The 20,956-nt window shown below is 33.5% G+C and overlaps 1 protein-coding gene and 1 long non-coding RNA gene across 5 annotated transcripts; both read right to left on the minus strand.

The window, feature by feature from the left end:
* Positions 1-423: 423 nt before the first annotated feature.
* Positions 424-15,392, minus strand: LOC111392852. 4 transcript variants are annotated; one of them, XM_023018247.1, is made up of 15 exons: positions 15,135-15,392; positions 14,478-14,723; positions 13,337-13,411; positions 13,126-13,233; positions 12,903-12,935; positions 12,722-12,811; positions 11,857-11,982; positions 10,615-10,758; positions 3,641-4,057; positions 3,069-3,203; positions 2,372-2,590; positions 1,861-2,136; positions 1,500-1,637; positions 1,110-1,415; positions 424-844 (listed from the first exon to the last, which is right to left on the minus strand). In XM_023018247.1, exons 2-15 carry the CDS (start codon positions 14,664-14,666, stop codon positions 623-625), a joined length of 2,478 nt encoding a protein of 825 aa, XP_022874015.1. In that variant the 5' UTR covers positions 14,667-14,723; positions 15,135-15,392; the 3' UTR covers positions 424-622. The 4 variants fall into 4 exon arrangements, with proteins under 4 accessions (XP_022874015.1, XP_022874017.1, XP_022874016.1 ...); XM_023018249.1 differs by having other exon boundaries at positions 448-844; positions 14,577-14,723; XM_023018248.1 differs by lacking the exon at positions 14,478-14,723 and having other exon boundaries at positions 448-844; positions 14,889-15,392.
* Positions 5,291-7,825, minus strand: LOC111392854. The gene is made up of 3 exons (XR_002702343.1): positions 6,752-7,825; positions 6,403-6,565; positions 5,291-6,300 (listed from the first exon to the last, which is right to left on the minus strand). It is a non-coding gene; the product is annotated as an uncharacterized LOC111392854 (long non-coding RNA).
* Positions 15,393-20,956: the final 5,564 nt, after the last annotated feature.

The raw sequence follows: 20,956 nt of genomic DNA on the forward strand, positions 1-20,956 counted from the left end.
GGCACCTTACAAATTTTTTCGGGAATCCGTTTGGAGGACAATTTGCACACCTAAATATACACATTGACGTCAGTGTGAAGATTGGAAGGATAGATTCTAATTCCATATGAGGACCTTAGGTTGGGGACCATTAGTGCAAATATTCTTTTAATGCATAGGTAATTCTATTCGTACATGTACACAAGGGTTTACACTCCTCTCACATTAAGGGAGGTCCACGTATAATTTATTGTGTACGGACTTCCTTCCATGTGGGAAAGAGAGGTAAACCCGTGTGTACATTGTGTACATGTAACACGCTTGCATACTCATAACACCATCATGATTTCTAATTCTTTTCATTTCATTTTTTATTTTTCATTTTTGTTGGGGAAAAAGAAGCACGATGTAGATAGTGAGATACCAAAAATAGAGAGAAAAAAAAAAAGAAAAATTCAATATTTAACATTAGAACAATTCTCCAGAAGTGGCATATGAATTTATATATATATTCTCAACCACATATATATACACACATGACAGAATTACAAGGCTTATTCAGTTCATCTGTTCAAGATTATATTCTTTCTACACAAATTTATGAAATATCCCATCATAGGAGAAAAAAACTGAACGAGTTTTGTCAAGGAAAGGTTACTCTTCTGCTAAAGCTAGGTGATGAGTTTAATATTTCCTGTCCGATCTCATTTATCTTGTTGAGAAGAAGCTCCTGCTCCATCTCTAGCTGAACCATGTAGTCTTCTTGAGTTTCATGCAAATTTTCGAGCTCACTTAATGACTTCGAAACTCCTTCAAGATCATCATTGTCTACCAGAGACTGAAGCTTGATCATCATTTGCTTCACCTGATAAATCCAAAATATCGAATACAAGTTATGGTATTAGAAATGAAAACTTAATCAAAATTTACTAAGGGCTCGTTTGGGATAGTTGATGCTTATAAATTATGTAGAAGAGTTTCATGAGAAAGTCATATTGAGTAGCTTTCTCTAAAATTCCTTCTAATCAGTAAACGTAATTCAAGAAAATCATTTATACAAACTCAAAAATAGCTTTTGGCTTTTCAAAAGTAATGCCAAACCGGCCATAAGATATGGCGATGGTAGTCACCTGATCAGAAATTTGACGGTGCATTTTAGCTGGAGATAGTTCCGAGCCTGAGCTAGGTTTCTTCTCCAATTCTGGTTTTTTCCGCGTAATTTGAATATGGATCTCGCCCTGTTTTACTCCTTGAAGTGGTATCCATTTGTCAGCCATTTCATTCGGAGGCAACATCTGGTATTCTACTACACAATCTCCAATATTTGATGCAGGCAACAAAGCATTATGATCCTTTACATGCAACTCCAAGGGACTACCATCATCAGGAAATTCCAAGGTCTGATGCCATTTTGGATTCAGAGTTTTATACATAATCTGCAAGGACGTGACAAAATAAGTCAATGACAAAAGAAGTGACAAACTATAAGAGAGAATAGGCCTTAGTTATGCTCGTCTAACCTTAGTACTTCTCTTCAAGTCTCCATAGTTTACTCTCACATATGGATCACTTGTTCCTCCGAGATCAGCAGCAACAAGATCTCTCGCTTCAATTAGAACAAGTTCAATCCAACCATCACCTGAACTTGCATGAGAATTCTGGAGAGTGCCAAATCACACAAATAATCATATAAAGATTTCACTAGCTTGCTATTGGATGGTGAACGGAATTAAATCACTATGGAATCTTCCTATCAGTCGAAGCTCAGGGCTTGGCTAAGTTTTAGAAACAAAAGTTTCTACTTATTTTTAAGCTTACCCAAACACGCTTACGCCAAACCACAATAAACATTTGGAAATTTACACTTCAAAATAAGCATACCTTACTTCCTTCATAATCCTGAACTCTCACTGCTTCTATTTGAAGCCGCAGCTCTCCAGAACTCACTTTTTCAAGGGGAATACTAACATCTCTTTTCAAACCTTCTATAAGACCTTCCAAATTGACTCGTGCACTACCAACGCTCTCATCTCCAAATGTTTCCTCTTGGTGACACTTTATCTTCAAATATTCACCTCCTCCTATTTCATCAAATTCAAACTTCCTATTCCAGACTGGATTTGAAGTATATGAGACGGTTTTGGTTCTTTTGGAAGCCTGTGAATGAACATATACATCAATGGAGTCAAAGTAGTTTGATTAAGTACATACATAGTAGTGATTCAGTATATCTAGATACGACAAATATGACCTTGTTGTACTACATTAACAGGTCTCACCAACAGATTTTCAAATTAAAATATTGGACCAAAGTTTCATTCGATTAGAAATGATGAATGAAAAGTTTAGATGACAGTAAGATGCACAGAAATGAATAAAATGAGATCTATACCTTCCCATAATACAATTTAACATAAGGGCCAGATTTCCCAATTTTGTCCTTCACAATAAGGTCCTTCCCTTCAACCACAGTTACACAAATTTTCCTTCCAGTTTTTGAGAGAGAGATTGATGCCTCGTCTAGTGAATTCTGAGTGCTCAGATTGAAACTAGTCAAGCTATGTGAACCATCCGCAAAATGCCACTCTTTCAATACAACCTTCACTGTCAACTGCAACGAAGTTTTGATCAAAGAGGTTTATTTATCAGCAAAAAGTTCAAAAATTCTTGCTGTTATTAATTCTTATTCTGATTTATTGGTCCTGCATCACAAAGCAAGGAGATTGATGGTTGTGTGGTGATCATAGAAGTTGCAGATTTGTTCATTGCATCAGAGAATATTGTTTTGGAGTACAATGAAAAGAGGGGCCTGCCAGGTGGGGAGTGAGGGTTGGATGTTTGATGTGCAAAAACATCAATTAGCACCATATGCCGTGTCCACCAATAACAATGGGTGGATTTGGACAGACATTGCCCTATTAAGACATCCAAACATCAATTTCTTAATTTACTGCAGGAAAGGAGTTTCAGAATGACTGGATGGTCTAAAATCAGATGCCTTAAAATATTATATAGATAAAGATAATGGACATATAGATTTCTATAGCCATAGTAGTTAGTGATCCACAAGAAAATGGAGTAAAACATACCTCGCCTAAATTAACACCCTCAAATGGAACAGTCATTTCAGTTTCTTTTCCACATAACTCAGCACGCTCAGCAATCACGGTGGAATCAGGTCCCATCGCCCAAAATATGGTTGAGTCATCCGGAGAATATCTCATCTGTATTGATTAGGTGGAAGAGGTAATGATAGAAAATTTCGAAACAAGCTAATACAACATCAAATGCTGAGAACCTAATATTCCTCAGCAAAACAATCTGCGATGTGCTGTCTCTAAGGATTGAGGAAACATGAATTACAACATAAAATTTTGCGTTTTTTGCATGATATTGAACAGAGTTTTGTATAATTCTTTTTAATAACTGAAACTTTTCTTGTCAAACTATGATGTACTCTCTAAGGATTGAGGAAACATGAATTACAACATAAAATTGTTCATTTTTTGCATGATATTGAACAGAGTTTTGTATAATCCTTTTTTAATAATTGAAACGTTTCTTGTCAAAATTGTATCAAACTGAAACCATCAAAACTCAAACTTTCTAAATCACATTGCAAAACATCAAATTGGATACAACTGACAATAAAAGACTATACCTTAATTTCACAGCTTGTAAGGTAGTCATATTTCACACTGCCAGGAGTGCATTCATAAAGATGGAATCTAAGAATTCCTGCATTGTCATGTAAGATCATATTGAATGTTGAGTTCCAATTAGGATTAGATCCTGTTCTAACATTTGTTCTCCTCGTTAATTCTTCAAGTTCAATCTCCACAAATGTCTGCAGCTCTTTGTTTTCAAGTTGATCCTCTTCCTTAGAATCTATTGCCGAACACTTGTGTATTCTGGAGGGGCTGCCCTTCGAACTACTAAAAATTTTTCTAGCAGAGAGAACTGTGATACATAGTACACCACCTACAGCTTTCTTCCGCAAGTCTGAGGCTGGCAAAGCGAGACACTGGCGATGAGGTTCAACCATTCTCTTACTTAATGTATCAGTGGCAAGTTTAACCTGTGAAACAATATAAATGAAAATGGTGAATGAATATTATGAAGCACACATACACGAAAAGAAGGGAGTATAAGGAACTCCAGGATTAGTTAGATTCTAACAAGTTTTAGCACATTCAAACTACATTTCCTATTTTGTACTAGATAGCTGTTCAAATTATTAGGGGTAGAATCCATGGTCCATTAATTTTGGGCACTGTTTATCCATTCCCAAAACAGCCCTCAAAACTCACTTTAGCCACTTCCTGGAAAAATCATCCCCAGTCACTGCCAAATTTAGTCAGGAAATGAAGCTCACGAAAAGGAATTTTTTTCCTCATGGTTGAGAAACATGTTTGGATTTAACTTTTGGAGAGAAGATGATGATATTTTTCCTCTCATTCACTTTCATTATATAGAGAAATCAAGAGTAGTACACGTAAGGAAATAACTACCAATATGGAAACAAAATAAACTCAATTATACTTTCTCCTAATCTATGTCATTCTAATCTGGGGCGGATCAAACACCTGGCGAGCCCCCGTGGCTGCCCGTGCTAGATCCGTCGAGAGCCTTTTTTTAAGTTGGCGAGAGCCTTTTTTTTGGTTGGCAATAGATTAAAGATTAGTTTATATTACTAGTAATTCATTTTATTCACATTCCTCCTGTGGTTCACTTGGTTAGAGCTTGAATTTACAAAGTGCAGGTCCAGGGTTCGAGCTCTTTACCAACAAATTCATTGTGTAATACTTTAATTCTACAATTTTTGCCAAAATTCAATGTGGAAGGAGACCGAACAGGATTCGAACTTGTGACCTTTTGTTAGAGGCATTGTAATCTTAATTGTTTTGGCATCCCTTGAGTGTTGACAATAAATTTAACAAAATAATATTTGTTAGGTTTTATCAATTTTAATACAAGTGTAATTGTAAAGATTTGAATCCGTGCTCTTTCTTTAAATTATACAAAACTTAGCAATAATGTCATTTGATTAATCCAATTTATTCTTATAACAGAATTATATATGTTCAGTTTGAACAAAATAATTGTTAATATTTAAACTTTAGGCCTTGTTTGATTCCTTTTTTTTTTTCAAAATACATTTTTCTCTCTTCTTTTCAACTACACATTTTTCAATAAAATAATATTACACACAGATTCAAAACTTTTTATTTTTTTTATTTTTAACCACACATTCTCCATCAAACCACTATTCCAAATATTTTTTTTACAAAAAATGGGTATTAAATGAGCTCTTAATATTTTATTGTGGTCGACGGTCGTGCTGACTTAAACTCCTGGATTCGCCTCTGATTCTAATATACTTATTTCCTTAACACTCTCTCAAACTAGAGCATATATATCATATAAGCCTAGCTTTGAACAAAGAAACCTCAATCGATTTCTATTCACCGACTTTGTAAACATATCATCAAGCTAATCCCCTATATTTACAAATGATGTACATATATCACCACTTACTATCTTGTCTCGAACAAAGTGACAATCAACTTCAATGTATTTAATTCTTTTATGGAAGACTGATTGGATGCAGTATGTAGAGCAGCTTGATTATCACAAAAAATTGGAATAGGGGCAGGAGGTGAAAGATTAATTTTTTGAAAAATGTTGCAACCATGTCAACTCACTTTTAATATGAGTAATTGCCCTATATTCTATATTCTACTTCTGTACTTGACCTTGTTAGCACACTTGTTTCTTACTTTTCCAAAAGATAGGATTACCACCAAGGAAAGGGCAGAAACGTGTAGTGGATTGTCTATTTGATAGAGATCCTATCCAATCTGCATTTGTAAGCCTTTTATTCTGATATGTCCATTAAGTTTATACAATAATTCAAGGCCCGGAGCATTTTTTAAATACCGAAGAATACGTATCACTGCTTCTCAATGAGAAACCCAAGTAGCATCCAATAATTGACTAATGATAATAACTGCATAGAAAATAATTGGTCATGTGATGGTAAGATAATTCACTTTTCTAACCAAACGATGATACTTTCTTGGTTCCCCATAGATTTCTCTTTCATCATTTAAAAGCTTCACATTAGGATCCATGGCAATATCAACTGGACGAGTTCCAAGAAAACCCATCTCATCTAAGAGATCAAATACATACTTTCTCTAAGATAAGTTGATACATGCTCGAGACCTAGCGATTTTAATACTCAAGAAATATTGGAGCTTACCTAAATCTTTAGTCTGAAAGTGTTTTTGTAGAAACTGTTTCAATTGGCAATCTCATCTGCATCATCATCAATGATTACATATATCATTTATACAAACTATAAGGATGATAACATAGCCTATACCAGTTTGTAGATGACATAAATGATCTGTTTGATACCTTTGAAGACCAAATTCTATGACAACCTCAAAAAACTTCTCTAACCATGCCTTTGGAAGTTGCTTTAACTCATATAAAGCCTTTTTTCAACTTGCACTTCTAGTACACCCCTCGAGCAACAAACCCAGTTGGTTGCTCCATATAAACTTCTTCATGTAAGTCACTGTGAAGAAATGCATTTTTAATATCCAATTGAAATGGTGGCCAACCAAGGTTAGTAGTAATAGATATCAAAACGCGAATAGGATAGATCTTATCTACGGGAGTATGTTTCATCATAATCAATAACAAATCGGGCTTTCAATTGATCAATAGTCCCATAGGATTAAACTTCGGAACAAAGACCCACCTGTTACCAACAGGACGTATTCCAGGTGGTGAAGAAACGGGATCCCAAGTCTTATTCTCATGTAAAGCTGCCACCTCTAATTCCATAGCCTTCCGTCACTCAAGATCAGATAAAGTTTCTGTCACTATCTTAGGAACAAAAACACTAGAAAGCTAGAATGTGAAACATGAAAATGAAGGCGACAACGAATTAGAAGTGACATAATGATTGATAAGATGTTTAGTTACATAACTACGTTTATCTTTACGAAGAGCAATGACTCAAGATCAGAACAGATAACAGATGCATGATCTGCAGACAGCAATGTGACGAATTAGGTCACAAGCTTTGATGGCTTAGATCGTCGAGTATAAACTCGTAGAGGGTGAGGTGGTTCCTTATGAGAGGACGACAGTTCTAGTGCTATAGACGAAGACAGGTCTAGTTCCAAAGAAATACCAACTGGCAGATATGGATGGGTAAGTGTAAGGGATCTCGATTGGAGTCAAGAAATGTTTTATGATTAGAGAAATAAGATGTGGACTCATTGAAAATGACATCCACATTTACAAAATAGCGATATAGAGGACTATAGTATCAATACTTCTTTTGTGTTTAAGAATAACCAAGGAAAATACATTTCATGGAGCGAGAAGCAAGCTTGTCATGACCAGGATCAAAGAAATGAATATAACACACTCAAAAAACATTGAAAGGTAATGAGTACTATGGAGAGGAGGAAAACAGAAGAGAGAAGGGTGATACTTTGACCAAAACAAAGAATGGCATGTGATTAATGAGATAGCATGCACTAAGGACATCATCACTCAAAAAACGTTCAACGACAAGCATATGACAAAGAAGAGCACGAGTAACTTTTAACAAATGACGATTTTTGTGCTCTGCAACTCCATTTTATTGTGGAGTATATGCACAAGACTTTTGATGAAAAATGCCTTTGGAAGAGAAAAAGGACGCAGAAGTAGCATGCATATATTCTTTGGCATTATCAAATCGCAAAATACAAATTTTCTGATTAATTTGATTTTTAATCAGAGTCCTAAAACCTTGAAAGATAGAGGTAACTTAGAATGATTTTTCATTAAGAACAACTAAGTCATACGAGAATAATCATCAACAAAAGTAACAAAATATTGAAATTTATTAGATTAAATATTGATTGGCCCCTATAAATCAAAATGAACAATTTCAAATAAACTAGAAGCATAACTAACAGTTCTTAAAGGAATAGACACAAGATGATGTTTGCTAAATTGACACGCTTAACATTCAAGAGAGGACACATTAAGAAGACTCGTGACTTGATGTTTTAAAATGAAAAGAGAATGATGACCAAGACAACAATGTCAGTGTATCGGTGAAATAGAAAATTGGAGAGCTTGAGGAGAGAAAACTAGTGAAAGATCCAAGTAATCCAATTCACCAATTTTATGCCCCATACCAATCATCCACTTTGTCTTAAGATCCTAAAAAATGCACAAGGAATGATAAAATGTTACTGAACATTGAAGAGGTGTGGTAATTCTACTAATAGACAATAAACTAAAGGAAAAGCCTGGAACATGAAGGATGGCTGACATATCAAGATTAGGACTAAGATGGGCATTACCCGAGCCTGCAACACTGGCTCGGGATTCGTTAGCAAGAGTGATATATTTGGAAGAAATAACAGGATTATAATCAAGAAGAGAAGTAGCCGAACCAGTCATGTTCAGTTGCTCCAAAATCAATAACCTAATGACTGTGAGAAGATGACAATAGACAGTGAGAAGATGTAGTACGTGACTTAGCGAGATTGGCCATAGAAGTGGAAGTGGCATGTTTATGAGCTAAAAACTCAGCATACTCATCCTATGATATAGACAAGAAATCAAATTCTGGTTTTGAATTAAAGTTAGCCACTGGTACAGATACTGGGTGATGATCCTCAGTAGATAATACCTGATTGGTAGAGCCAGATGGTTTGCCATGTGACTTCCAACAATAATCAACAAAGTAACCTATATACTACAATAAGTACATTTTCGAGGTTCAAGAGTTACGAACAACTACTGCCTCTAGTGTCTCGTCCATCCTAAGAGCTAACACCATGTCCACTAACGACTATTTTGTCCACTTGGAACGAGCCACCCCGAACAATAAAAGTAGAATGATCTCCACGAGGTATATTATCTAAGAGAGTAGAGTGCTGAATATGAAAGAATATCTCTGCAAGACTGGGAAGCTCTTTTCCACCTAATATCTATACCAAGACAATTTCAAACTCTGGCGAAAACCAATAAGAAATTTAACAACATTGATATCTTCCCGCTATTTTTCCATAACCTTCAAGTCAATAGAGAGGAGTATGTTCCTCTCTTGACACATAGCCAAAAACTTAATATAATATTCAACGAGGCTGGAGGATCCTTTTTGAAGCCCAAAGTATTGTTTACATGTCTCATATTTCGAGTAATATTTCCAATTCCAGAATGCATATGCTTGAGATGCTTCCAAATTTGCTTAGCCGTAAATATATAGAGGAATAAAGACCCGATATGATACTCGATATTACTGATCATAAGTCCAATGATTGTGTTATCCTCTTGATCCCACCGATCATTGAGAGTGGAATCAGCCTCTGTAGAATCACTTTTTGAGGACTTGGCAAACAGCTTGTCTAAAATCAAGTGATTAAATAAACCCTTATCTAGCAAGAAGACTTCAACACATCTAGCCCAAGTGTAATTTCTTTCATTCAATTTTCCAGATACTACGGGTCCAGTCAGATTGAACATCTCCATCTTAAATGACATGATACTATTTGTACAAACTAACTACCAAGTGATCAGCCCAACAATAAAACAAAAAAATAATTTAACAAACATGAACGGGCACAAATCAAAGGAGCCAAATACCAACAATCCAATAATAAAATAAATAGGGATTAAATCAACATCAATGGCCTAAAATTAAAGCAGCCCAAACAATAAATCAACAATCCAATAAGTAATCCATCCAAGTACTATCAATTGATCAACAGCACAAATACCATCAATAAATCAACAACCCAAAATACCAAAGTATGACTGCCGTGACTCCCTATTTCAATTACAACAATCGTGACTCAATTCCGGATGCAATTCGCTACTTTGTGACTACCGTTTCTCACAACTCCTAAGATCCCACGTCAAACCACGGCATAACCACCAGGTAAACTACAACCGACACACGCACAATCAAACCATGGAACCAACAAACCAACGCGAGCAAGGTCTACCATCAACGCACCAGAGAACTACACAATCCAAAAAAATGGAAATCCAACACCGACTACCAACAGTTACAGAAAAGGGGATGCAAGAAGGGAAAAAATGAGAGGCGAGCTTGTGAAGAAGAAGAGCAACGGATGAGGCTACTAAACCGAAGGTTGTTTTGATACCATGTTGAGAAATAGGTTTGGATTTAACTTTTGGAGAGAAGAAGATGATATTCTTCCTCTCATTCACTTTCATTATATAGAAAAATCAAGAGCAGCAAAATAAACTCAATTATATTTTCTCCTAATCTATGTTATTCTAATATACTTATTTCCTTAACACTCATGTTAATTACTCTTTTCCCCTTACGAAAAACAGGAAAGAACATACTAGTTCTACTATTGAGGTGGCAAATGTAGGCCTCAAAAATGAGACAATTTTCAAAAGGATTTCAAGATCATCTTTTATAGATTAATTATACAGCTGATTATTCATCAACTCTCCCATGTCAATGATTTCTAACTATAATGTGAGAAAACAATATACTTGAATCAAAATAGAAACAAGAAATGTTTATTGCTACTTAAAAGTAAATATTGTGTTTTATAAAATGAAGACCATTACCAGCCATGAAGAAACGCCCGGCAGTTCCGTCGCAGGTAAAGATTGGCTTCCACCGCTCCCGAAAGCAACACCAATTCTCACCTCTGGAGTCGATAAAAATGAGTACAGAATAGCTTTTCCATCTAGAATTGGCATCAAAAGAAGCTGCAAAAAATTTGAAATTACTATTTCACAAAATGACAATTTCATTTTCGAAGTTATGAAAATGGATATAAACAAGATGCAACATGTCAGAAGTACTCGAAACTCAAAAATGTGATGAATAAATAGAACACATAAGTACAGAGAATAGCACCCTATTAGTTAAGCAAGTTGAAGAATAAAGCAATGACTAATCTTTTGTTTTTCTGCGCGAACTTATCTTTAAGTTTCCATTTGGATAAAAATTAATAAAAGGTTTATAAATTTAGTCAAAGTCAAACACTAATTTCAATCACACATTCATAACTACTACTCATTATTATCCACATATTTTGTGGGATCCACAGCTATTCCTCTTTATAAACCAATTATACCAACTATAAATTTGTCAACCAAGGGCTAATAAACAAGGCGTGCAGGGAAATCTTTTAGTTTCAATATATATCATCTAAAGCTCAATAAATAGCACAAATAGTCCACCACAGATAGTGAGAAGCGAATAACATTTTAAAAGGGGGAGCAATCTAGTAACGCACTGATGTCTAGGGAAACAATGTAATTATTGGTGGTAGAAGTTGAATTTGACCGAACATTCAAAACAAAGAAAAGAAGGAATCGATCATAGGTAGTACTTTCCCTATGCTGCCAAGGATTCTTAATGCTAGATTTTCCAAATTTTAGTCATCAATATGAAGTACGTACACTTCCATGCTGAGTGGAGCTAAGCAATTCAACAGTGAGCAACAACTAAATTGATAAACAAAATGCATATACCATCAATCTGATGCCCCAAATATAAATATAGCCACTGTTTGGCGCTCCATTAATTTTTATTCCATTACATTTCATTTTTATCTATTTTTTCAACCACACAATCCTTCATAAAATAATATTACATGTAAAATGAAAACTTTTTTTTCTTTTCCAACCACTCATTTTTCAAAATAACACTATTCCACCTATTTTCATTTCCACAAAATGGGGGCCAAACAGGGCATAATTGTATTAAAATAATTAACATGAAGTATTGAAGAGAGATGACACTTTCCCCAACATTAGTCCGAGAAACGATGTGAAAATAAGATAAAATAAGGTACATACATCACCCTTGACGTGGATGCTATTGATGACAATCCGAGCTGTTCCCGATAATGGTTTTGACATCTTAGCAGACAACATGATATTTATTTCAGTTGTGTCCCAATCAAAACCTAAATGCATAATTCGCTGTATTCATACGAAGTGTTAGTTTAAATTTTCACCATGGAAATAAAATAACGGGACAAGGGATCTAAGGATCATATATGCACAAGAAATGCAACAAATATTAACATAGTATGAAATAAACTAAAGAATCGACAGTAGAAATGAGAAAAAAAAAACATTGATTCTCTGATATCACAATGAATAAGAGTGAATAATAAAATTTTTGCAGTCACCATCGCCTCATTTAACCTAAGTATAATCTTCCTTCCAATAGATATTTAACATCCAAGGGGGGAAGTGAATAGCTAATCGCTGATATGCAAATACCCAACTTGTGAAAGTTAAAAGGGAATAAATTACAAATTCTACCTTGAGTTTGCACTTGTAAACTAAAATGTTGTACCTTAATCCGAAATTTACATTGTATCCAATCTTTATTATGAGGTGATTCATATTTCTCGCTTTCTGTATTTAATTATTTATTAAAATATCGTATCCATTTCATGATTGACATAGAAGATATATAGTACAAAGGTATAGTCACTTCACTAGATCAACTTCTTCTTTCAGATATGTCTGAATCTCCGAAAACATATCTTGTCCATGATATATATGCGAAAATGGAATAATGTCTATCAGGCACTGTTCAGATAAAAAAGTACTATTCTTACTTTTTCTTTCCAAAATTGAATATGTTGTTCAACTTGAAGAATGTGAACTAAAGATACATATCAAATTACAAATAACACAGAAATGAGACCTGATTGCCCGAAGTTGCCCACCGGATTCCATGATGTCCTAATATAGGAGGACGTGAACCTAGTGAAAATCCTTGTAACTCAATCTTCTCCTATATTGGCATTTTATCAGTTATAATTTTGATACTTCAAAACCAATGATAGAAAATAAATCATTAATATGGATGAAAAAAGACTACTTACTATTAGCATTGGTTTTCGATGCTTCAAGCGTCTCTGCACATATAAAAGGGGAAGACAATAAAGAAATAGCGATTGAAGTAACAGCTCACTTTTTTGCTCATGAGAGAAAGGAATTGTAAAGGATAAACTCACACACAAACAATGGCATTAACACCTTTTATCAGATCCATGAATATAGAACTATATAACCAGTCCATAAATGAATGGAGAGCAGAATAGTTACCTCAACAATAGACGAGAATCTTGAAGAAAGCTTTGGGCAGATATAATTTGGCCACACATCAAGTAATAACTCATTCAGCCATACACACTGTTCTAAAGGTGTTACTGGCTGTGTACATACAAGAGGAGCAAAATATTGATTTTCAAATAAACGAAATATGTGTGCATGTGTGTGTATTCTATATATACAATGAAGATGAAACAACAGTTACCGAAGTCTGTTGTGTCACTTGCATCCATTTCTTATTTAAATCTTCCACTAGATTTCGACGTTGATAACTTCCATACTGAACAAGAAGAGAGTCCATGTCATGTAAAAGTCATCTACATTATCCTTCCATTCTACTCGAAGTATCAAAAGAGGAAACTTTAAATAAAAAATACGTGATTAAACAAATTTTGGCGCCAGCATATGCGTTTTGTAGTTTTTAGGCACCTCATAATCATAACTATATTTTTCCTGTCTAAACTTTTAAAATAAATAAATAAATAAATAAAGGCATAGTATCTTCTATGGATTGTTTCCCATGACAGATTTTATTCAGCTTCCTCATATCGATCTTTTAAAGAACATTCATAGAGAATCTGTTTAGTCGCATATTTTAACCATTTTCTTCAATAATTTATAAGAATAAAAGTGTCAGGCACATTATAGATTGTGAAACCACAAGATGAACGACTATTTACTTAGGAACAGGAAATTAATATCTTGGGCACAAGAAAAATGTTTCGGACTGTAAACCAAGTATCCAAAGAAATAAGTACCATATTTTCACTGCTTTTTGAGTATGTAAAGACTGGAAGAAATTGAATTAATTCGCAATGGGTTCGGATGCATGAATAATTTTGCAGTCAAATTTATATATAGCAACATTTACCGAAAACTCGACTATAAAGTTTTTAAAAGATCCGGATGCGCGCGAACCAAAAAAAAAAAAAAATAATAATAATAATAATAATAATAATAATAATAAATAAATAAAGAATAAAAATGAAATCTACTATTCATAACATGTAATTAAGCGTGTGTTTGAACTTGACCGAGAATTTGTGGTTAAAATAAGAAAAAAATTTAAATTTGAGTATAATATTATTTTATTGAATAATGTGTAGTGATGTCAAATTATATTTAAAAATATATTTTTTTAAACATATGTTTTTTTTTTTTGAAAGAACGCTGCTCATGGCCTAATAAATCAAGAGAACACAAGCGGAATAAAGCTAATATTTTCAAGTGCATATAACTTGTTTGACAATATTCCCCCAAAGAGTAAGATTTACTGTTGTTGCATTTTCAACAAAGAATTGGCTAAAGAATGATCAAGAAGCCTTCAAAAGGGTTCTTGAAATTACCTGAATTGTGGCCCATACAGCTATAGCAAGAGAAACCCAATTTGAGAGAGAAAAGAACCACTTCTCAATTGCCCAAAAAACAAACAAAACAGGAATTACCAGAGGAAGTAGAGGCTGTTCAACCCACAATTTTTTCAAGAATTCCACTGCCTCATTCAAGTCAAAATTCCTCTTCTTTATTCTCGCCATCTAAATACACGTTATTAAATTAAATAGGGCAAAAAATAAATTTACTTTCGTGAAAACCAGCTTGACTTGCCAAGAATCATGGCTTCTTGTCACNTATTTTCAAGTGCATATAACTTGTTTGACAATATTCCCCCAAAGAGTAAGATTTACTGTTGTTGCATTTTCAACAAAGAATTGTCTAAAGAATGATCAAGAAGCTTTCAAAAGGGTTCTTGAAATTACCTGAATTGTGGCCCATACAGCTATAGCAAGAGAAACCCAATTTGAGAGAGAAAAGAACCACTTCTCAATTGCCCAAAAAACAAACAAAACAGGAATTACCAAAGGAAGTAGAGGCTGTTCAACCCACAATTTTTTCAAGAATTCCACTGCCTCATTCAAGTCAAAATTCCTCTTCTTTATTCTAGCCATCTAAATACAAGTTATTAAATTAAATAGGGCAAAAAATAAATTTACTTTCGTGAAAACCAGCTTGACTTGCCAAGAATCATGGCTTCTTGTCACATTCTTGGAGGATAAAATATCAAGACTCAAGAAAAACTAAGAAGCAGAATCGACCCCTTTTCCTCGATTAATGAAGAATAATAAGCAAGTATTGCAAAAGTTATCATTCAATCATTGAAGAATAAGAGGGGATTCTTCCAGCGTTCTTAATTAGCAGGCGGAGAGAAGTCTGAGTCAGCGATAACTTTAGCTAAAAAGGAGAAGTACTACATTCCCCCTACTGTTTATTGCAGAAAGAGGCAGGCCAGACGATGATAGTTTTGCGAATTAATGTGCTCGTGGCCCAGTTCAAGTTAGCAGAGCCCATAGTATTGCTCAATGTCACATCAAATTGTCAGTATATATTCCCAGATTTTTGGATTAGATAAAAAGAGAATTCCGTACCTAAGATTTTTGTTAATCCGCGTGGTTTCAATGCTAAGTTTTGGGTAATTTGCATGAAACACCCTTGACCTTTGCCTTTATTGTGACATACCTCCCTATCTTTTCATTTCACACAAAATCTTCAAAATGACATTTCTTTATAGAATATAACATTTTCTTCCATTTTCTCAATAAAATCTTGTGAAATGATAAATATGCCTTTCTCTTTAAATAAAATAGAAAGAAAAATAATAATTAATTGTAACTGTAATCCCAAAATTTTCAAAAAATGCAAACAAGTTCCAAATAAATAATAATAATAACTTAAATGGATGTATAAAAATTTAAATGGAATACCAGGTTTTGGACCTCACTACGTTCATTTGAATTCCCCTTAGAGGGGTATTTGATAGTGAAACGATTTAATCTAATTGCTTTGACGTTTTCTCAAACCCTTCTGATGTTGTTGAGCTTCAATCAGGTCTTATGTATAGCAATCTTTTGGTATAATACAGGCAAGTAGGTCTAATCCCATTAACACAACTACTATCCACAGTCTACAATTAATCATCAATATGAAAGTGGACCTCAACGACAAGTATACTAGTACTAGATAGTATTATTCATCGAAAAAGTAAATGATTAAAGGATTTGGGAAGCGAAAGATAAATAAACAAATAAATAATATTCTATAACATTATAGTAACATTTTCATGTTATTAATTCAAGTTGACAAAAATCCAAAGCATACAACATATTATTATGTAACTTTTTTGAAAACCTCAAAAACTTGCACCAACTTGTCCTAATAACTTGCTTGATTCAACCTAACCCTCCCCACATCACCCGCGCAACATACCCCAAATAGACCCTAATAAATTAGGCATTTTAAGCCCCGTTTGGCCTCCATTTTTTAAAAATAAAACGGTTGGAATAGTGTTTTTTTGAAATTTTTTTTATTTACGTGTAATATTATCTTATAGAAGATTATATGATTGAAAATAGGAGAGAAAAAATGTAATGTAACGTAATTGAAGGGTAAAAGTACTGAAGAAGATAAGATATCATGTTATTCGCATTCTATTGGCTTTGTTGGGATTTTTTGTTTATTGTCGAGGATATTTTGAAGGAAAGTGAAGGGCTATAAAGAGTGGCCCTATTTCATCGGGAGAAGACAGCAGGGCGCACTACAATGAGCCATCCCAACTCGACTTTTTACGAATGGTGTTCTGTCATTTTCAAATACTTAAGATTCACATGTTTATCATGGCTCGCTCTCACTCTTTGCATAACGTAAATTTTTCGTTTGGTAGCAATTTTTTTATCCCAAAAAATTAATTTTTCGATCATTATTTTACTATTTTAATCTTTATTTTTTATTTCTTTACTCACAAGTAAATATTAAAATTTCAAAAATTAAGTATAATAAAGATTTAGACAGGCTATCGGGTTCATAAAATCATTCCCCATATCGCAAAGTGGGGACACTTTGGAACCATCCAATTTTTCAATTTGTAAAGGAATATAATATATAATAACTGAAAAAGTATTAAAGCTAAGAAGAGTGAATACTTAAGACTACAAATATTAGTTTCTAGAGGTGGAGAGTGGCTACACTTCACATTCAAGTTTATAAATACTAAAAAACAATCTTCATAGTTTTAAATTACGAAATCCTAAATTTTTTATTGGTTATTAAACTTCGTTAATTTGAATCATCTAAGGGTAATTGGCACAAAACGTCCTTACCTTTCAAGTCTATTGTGGAAAACGTCCCTACCTTTCATTTTTTGGCATTTTTGCCCTCATTTCAACCTTTCTTTGAGCTGGACGTCCTTCCGTCCACATTCCTTCAGTTTTTCCGTTAATTAAAGGGTAATTGGCACAAAACGTCCCTATCTTTCAAGTCTATTGTGGAAAACGTCCCTACCTTTTATTTTTTGTCATTTTTGGCCTCATTTCAACCTTTCTTTGCGCTGAACGTCCTTCCATCCATATTCCGTCAGTTTTTCCGTTAATTAAATACAAAAATACCTTTTTCTTTCCATAAACAAGGGTAAAATTATCCTCACCCACTTCACCCCTTTTTCCCGCCATCAACTTAGTCCATAAGTAACAGTAGCAGCAACATGAATTTGAAAATACTTTAAATGATTAAGTTAAATAAAGAAAAAATATCGTGAACACATTATATTTCACAATTTCACAACTACTGTTGCTGTCATCTTGTGTCACTGGAAAAATTTAGAAAGACATATTAAATGGGTAGTCAATTTATAATGAGTCAATTTAAAATGAGCCATTCATCTTCTCCATTGAGCCAAAAAGAGCCATTTTAAAATGAGCCATTCATCTTCTCCATTGAGCCAAAAAGAGCCATTCACCATTTTGACTCATTATAAATTGACTACCCATTTAATATGTCTTTCTAAATTTTTCCAGTGACACAAGATGACAGCAACAGTAGTTGTGGAATTGTGAAATATAATGTGTTCACGATATTTTTTCTTTATTTAACTTAATCATTTAAAGTATTTTCAGATTCATGTTGCTGCTACTGTTACTTATGGACTAAGTTGATGGCGGGGAAAAGGGGTGAAGTGGGTGAGGACAATTTTACCCTTGTTTATGGAAAGAAAAAGGTATTTTTGTATTTAATTAACGGAAAAACTGACGGAATATGGAAGGAAGGACGTCCAGCGCAAAGAAAGGTTGAAATGAGGGCAAAAATGTCAAAAAATGAAAGGTATGGACGTTTTCCACAATAGACTTGAAAGGTAGGGACGTTTTGTGCCAATTACCCAAATGTTTAACGGAAAAACTGACGGAATATGGACGGAAGGACGTCCAGCGCAAAGAAAGGTTGAAATGAGGGCAAAAATGCCAAAAATGAAAGGTAGGGACGTTTTCCACAATAGATTTGAAAGGTAGTGACGTTTTGTACCAATTACCCAATCATCTAACTCATAACACGACGTGACATGTTATCAACACCTTTAATTAGGTCAATTCTTTTTAGTTTGAATGTTGAACCTTATACTTGTAACGTTATGTTACCAATTCATTTTTTTTACTCCATATATTGTTTATTAAAGAATTTATAATAATTCTTCTACTTGTCTATTAGTAAACTATTGTTTGTAGGGGTATCTGGGTGTGTTTTTATCAAATTAATTTGTGTTGATATCATGATTTCGTTTTGTTTTCATAGCATGTTTGACTAGCTAGATTAGATAATATCATATAAAATTAAAGAAGTAAAAGTCATTATATGTATGAACATTAATACGTGAATTTATGATTTTTCAAAATATCGTGTTATATTATTTTTGTTATTTTTTGAAATTAAATATCATAGTCTACAAAGATTAATACTTTCCAAACGTAGTAAAGACACATGGAAACATCCTTAAAATAAGTGAATTAAAGGTAGGTTCAACAAACAAAAAATTAAGCTAAAATAATTTCCAATTAAACTTCAAAGAAAACAACGCGTATCTAATTATATAAAGTAATTATCATGTTATGGTTCATTAATCATTAAATGTTGACTAATTTGAGGCTTATTACTGATTTTTTGAGCATGCATAAAGACATAAATTGTCGTTCCTAAATGAGTGGTATCTTATACGTATGGGTAACATTTAACATTTGCGCGAGATTGTCCTTTACGTCGTTTATATTTATTTGCTTGAAGTTTATTCTATAAAAAGTGAAAGAAACGGTACAAAAATAAATAATTATAATGAGAGTTGAAATTAACCTGAGGAAAAAAAAAAAAAAAAAAAAGGTTAAAAAGTTGAAGAATTGTCGTAGTCCACAAAGATATACCATATAAATGGGTAGGGGCAGACCTGGGGCGGGTCCTATAAGGTCATTTGACCCACCAGTTTCTGCCATTTTTCTTTTTCTTTTTTTTTTTTTTTGCTGCATTTTTTATTTTATTTTAAATGTCAAAATTTAAAACCTACACTATAAATATATTATGCAATCGACAGCTCCAAATTTAACTTTGTACCTTTGTCTCTCTCTCTTCTAATCTGTCGACTACGAATTGTCATTGTCATTTATAATTTACTTACCGTTTGAAAGTTTGATTGTAACCCTCCAACTCAAATTGTCCGGATCTGCCCCTGTAAATGGGTACTTATTCATATAGAACTATTCGTGCAATTGTGTTGACTGGTATGTACAACAATAGTGTACATGTTGTGAGGATGGATCCTCACGATTGTGCAGATACTTTACAAATTGCCTTCATAGAATGGCATCCCTTGTTTTATTTTGCTTAATACCATTTCTCGTTAATACCTTTTCTCTTGCTACTCTCGACAAATTAGAATTGAAAAATAAATAAATAAATAAAATTATTTGTGGAAGTTGTTAGATAAAAATAGATTGTATTTTTAAAGTAATAGGGATGACATCAGGATAGGACGACAATTGTTTTCATAATTGTCCCATTATATTTTTTTGTCACCTTGCCCATCCCTATATTCAATTAAGGTGGAGCAGGGTCCCCTACATCATTTCGAGTCATGTTTAATTTTTTTTATTTTTATGTCTTTAGTTGGTGAAAATCATTACTTTTTTTTTTTTTCAATTTCTAACAATTCATGTTTACAAAGGATGATAATTATTTTCTTTTTCTATGATAAAAAAAATCTTAAATTTGAAAGGAATTTTAAACGTGGCGGGTAACATTGTGGAGACGATATTTTTCTTACTTGCCCCATCCTTGCTCCGTGAACCCTATAAGACGAAAAAAAATTCGCTATTGAGGCAGGGCCATTGATATCGAGTTTAATGAGTTTTTGTTCCATCCCTAAAAGTCAACATTGTATTTTTTTTCTTTGAATTTCTCTAGAGTTTTTCCTTTTGAATTTCTTGTTTCAAACCTCCCTTTTCAATTATGCAATGGCCTATCTGTAGAAATTTGAAAAGCGCATTTTAGTCATTTTTTTTAGTTAACGTTCTTCATTATTTTGTGGGAAATTATGATTAAATTTTCATTTTTCAAAACTTATTGACAATTTGACATCGGTGCTTTTATCACATTTGTCTAGAAACACTATGTTCTCATGCAAAGGCATGGTGCACTAACATCAATAATAATTTGTTAGAACTAATAGTAAACACGTGCGTTACACATCTTATCTACGAAATGAATGATATGAGTAATATTTTTAAACTATTATAATTGATAATGTTGAAGAAAAATTATAATTGTTAGAGAATATATGTATGAATAAAAGTTTTATGAAGTTACGTACATAATGTGAAAATGTTGAATAAACTGAAATATAATATTTTGTTTATACTAGACATTGGTTGGACCCTATTTCAACCATTAGAGTGACATCGATCAGCTTTGTGGTACAGATGGACATGAAGAAGAATCAAATTAAGAAATGTACATTTGA

This window comes from Olea europaea, unplaced genomic scaffold (assembly GCF_002742605.1).
Source record: "Olea europaea var. sylvestris unplaced genomic scaffold, O_europaea_v1 scaffold990, whole genome shotgun sequence".
Taxonomy (NCBI): Eukaryota; Viridiplantae; Streptophyta; class Magnoliopsida; order Lamiales; family Oleaceae; genus Olea; species Olea europaea.

Excerpts from the sequence above, each read along its gene's own strand:
- LOC111392852 (XM_023018247.1), bottom strand. The coding sequence starts at position 14,666 with ATGGCGAGAATAAAGAAGAGGAATTTTGACTTGAATGAGGCAGTGGAA. Across the intron at positions 13,412-14,477 it reads CTGTATGGGCCACAATTCAG|TATGGAAGTTATCAACGTCG; the intron begins GTAATTTCAAGA and ends CTTCTTGTTCAG. Across the intron at positions 2,137-2,371 it reads TTAAATTGTATTATGGGAAG|GCTTCCAAAAGAACCAAAAC; the intron begins GTATAGATCTCA and ends GTTCATTCACAG.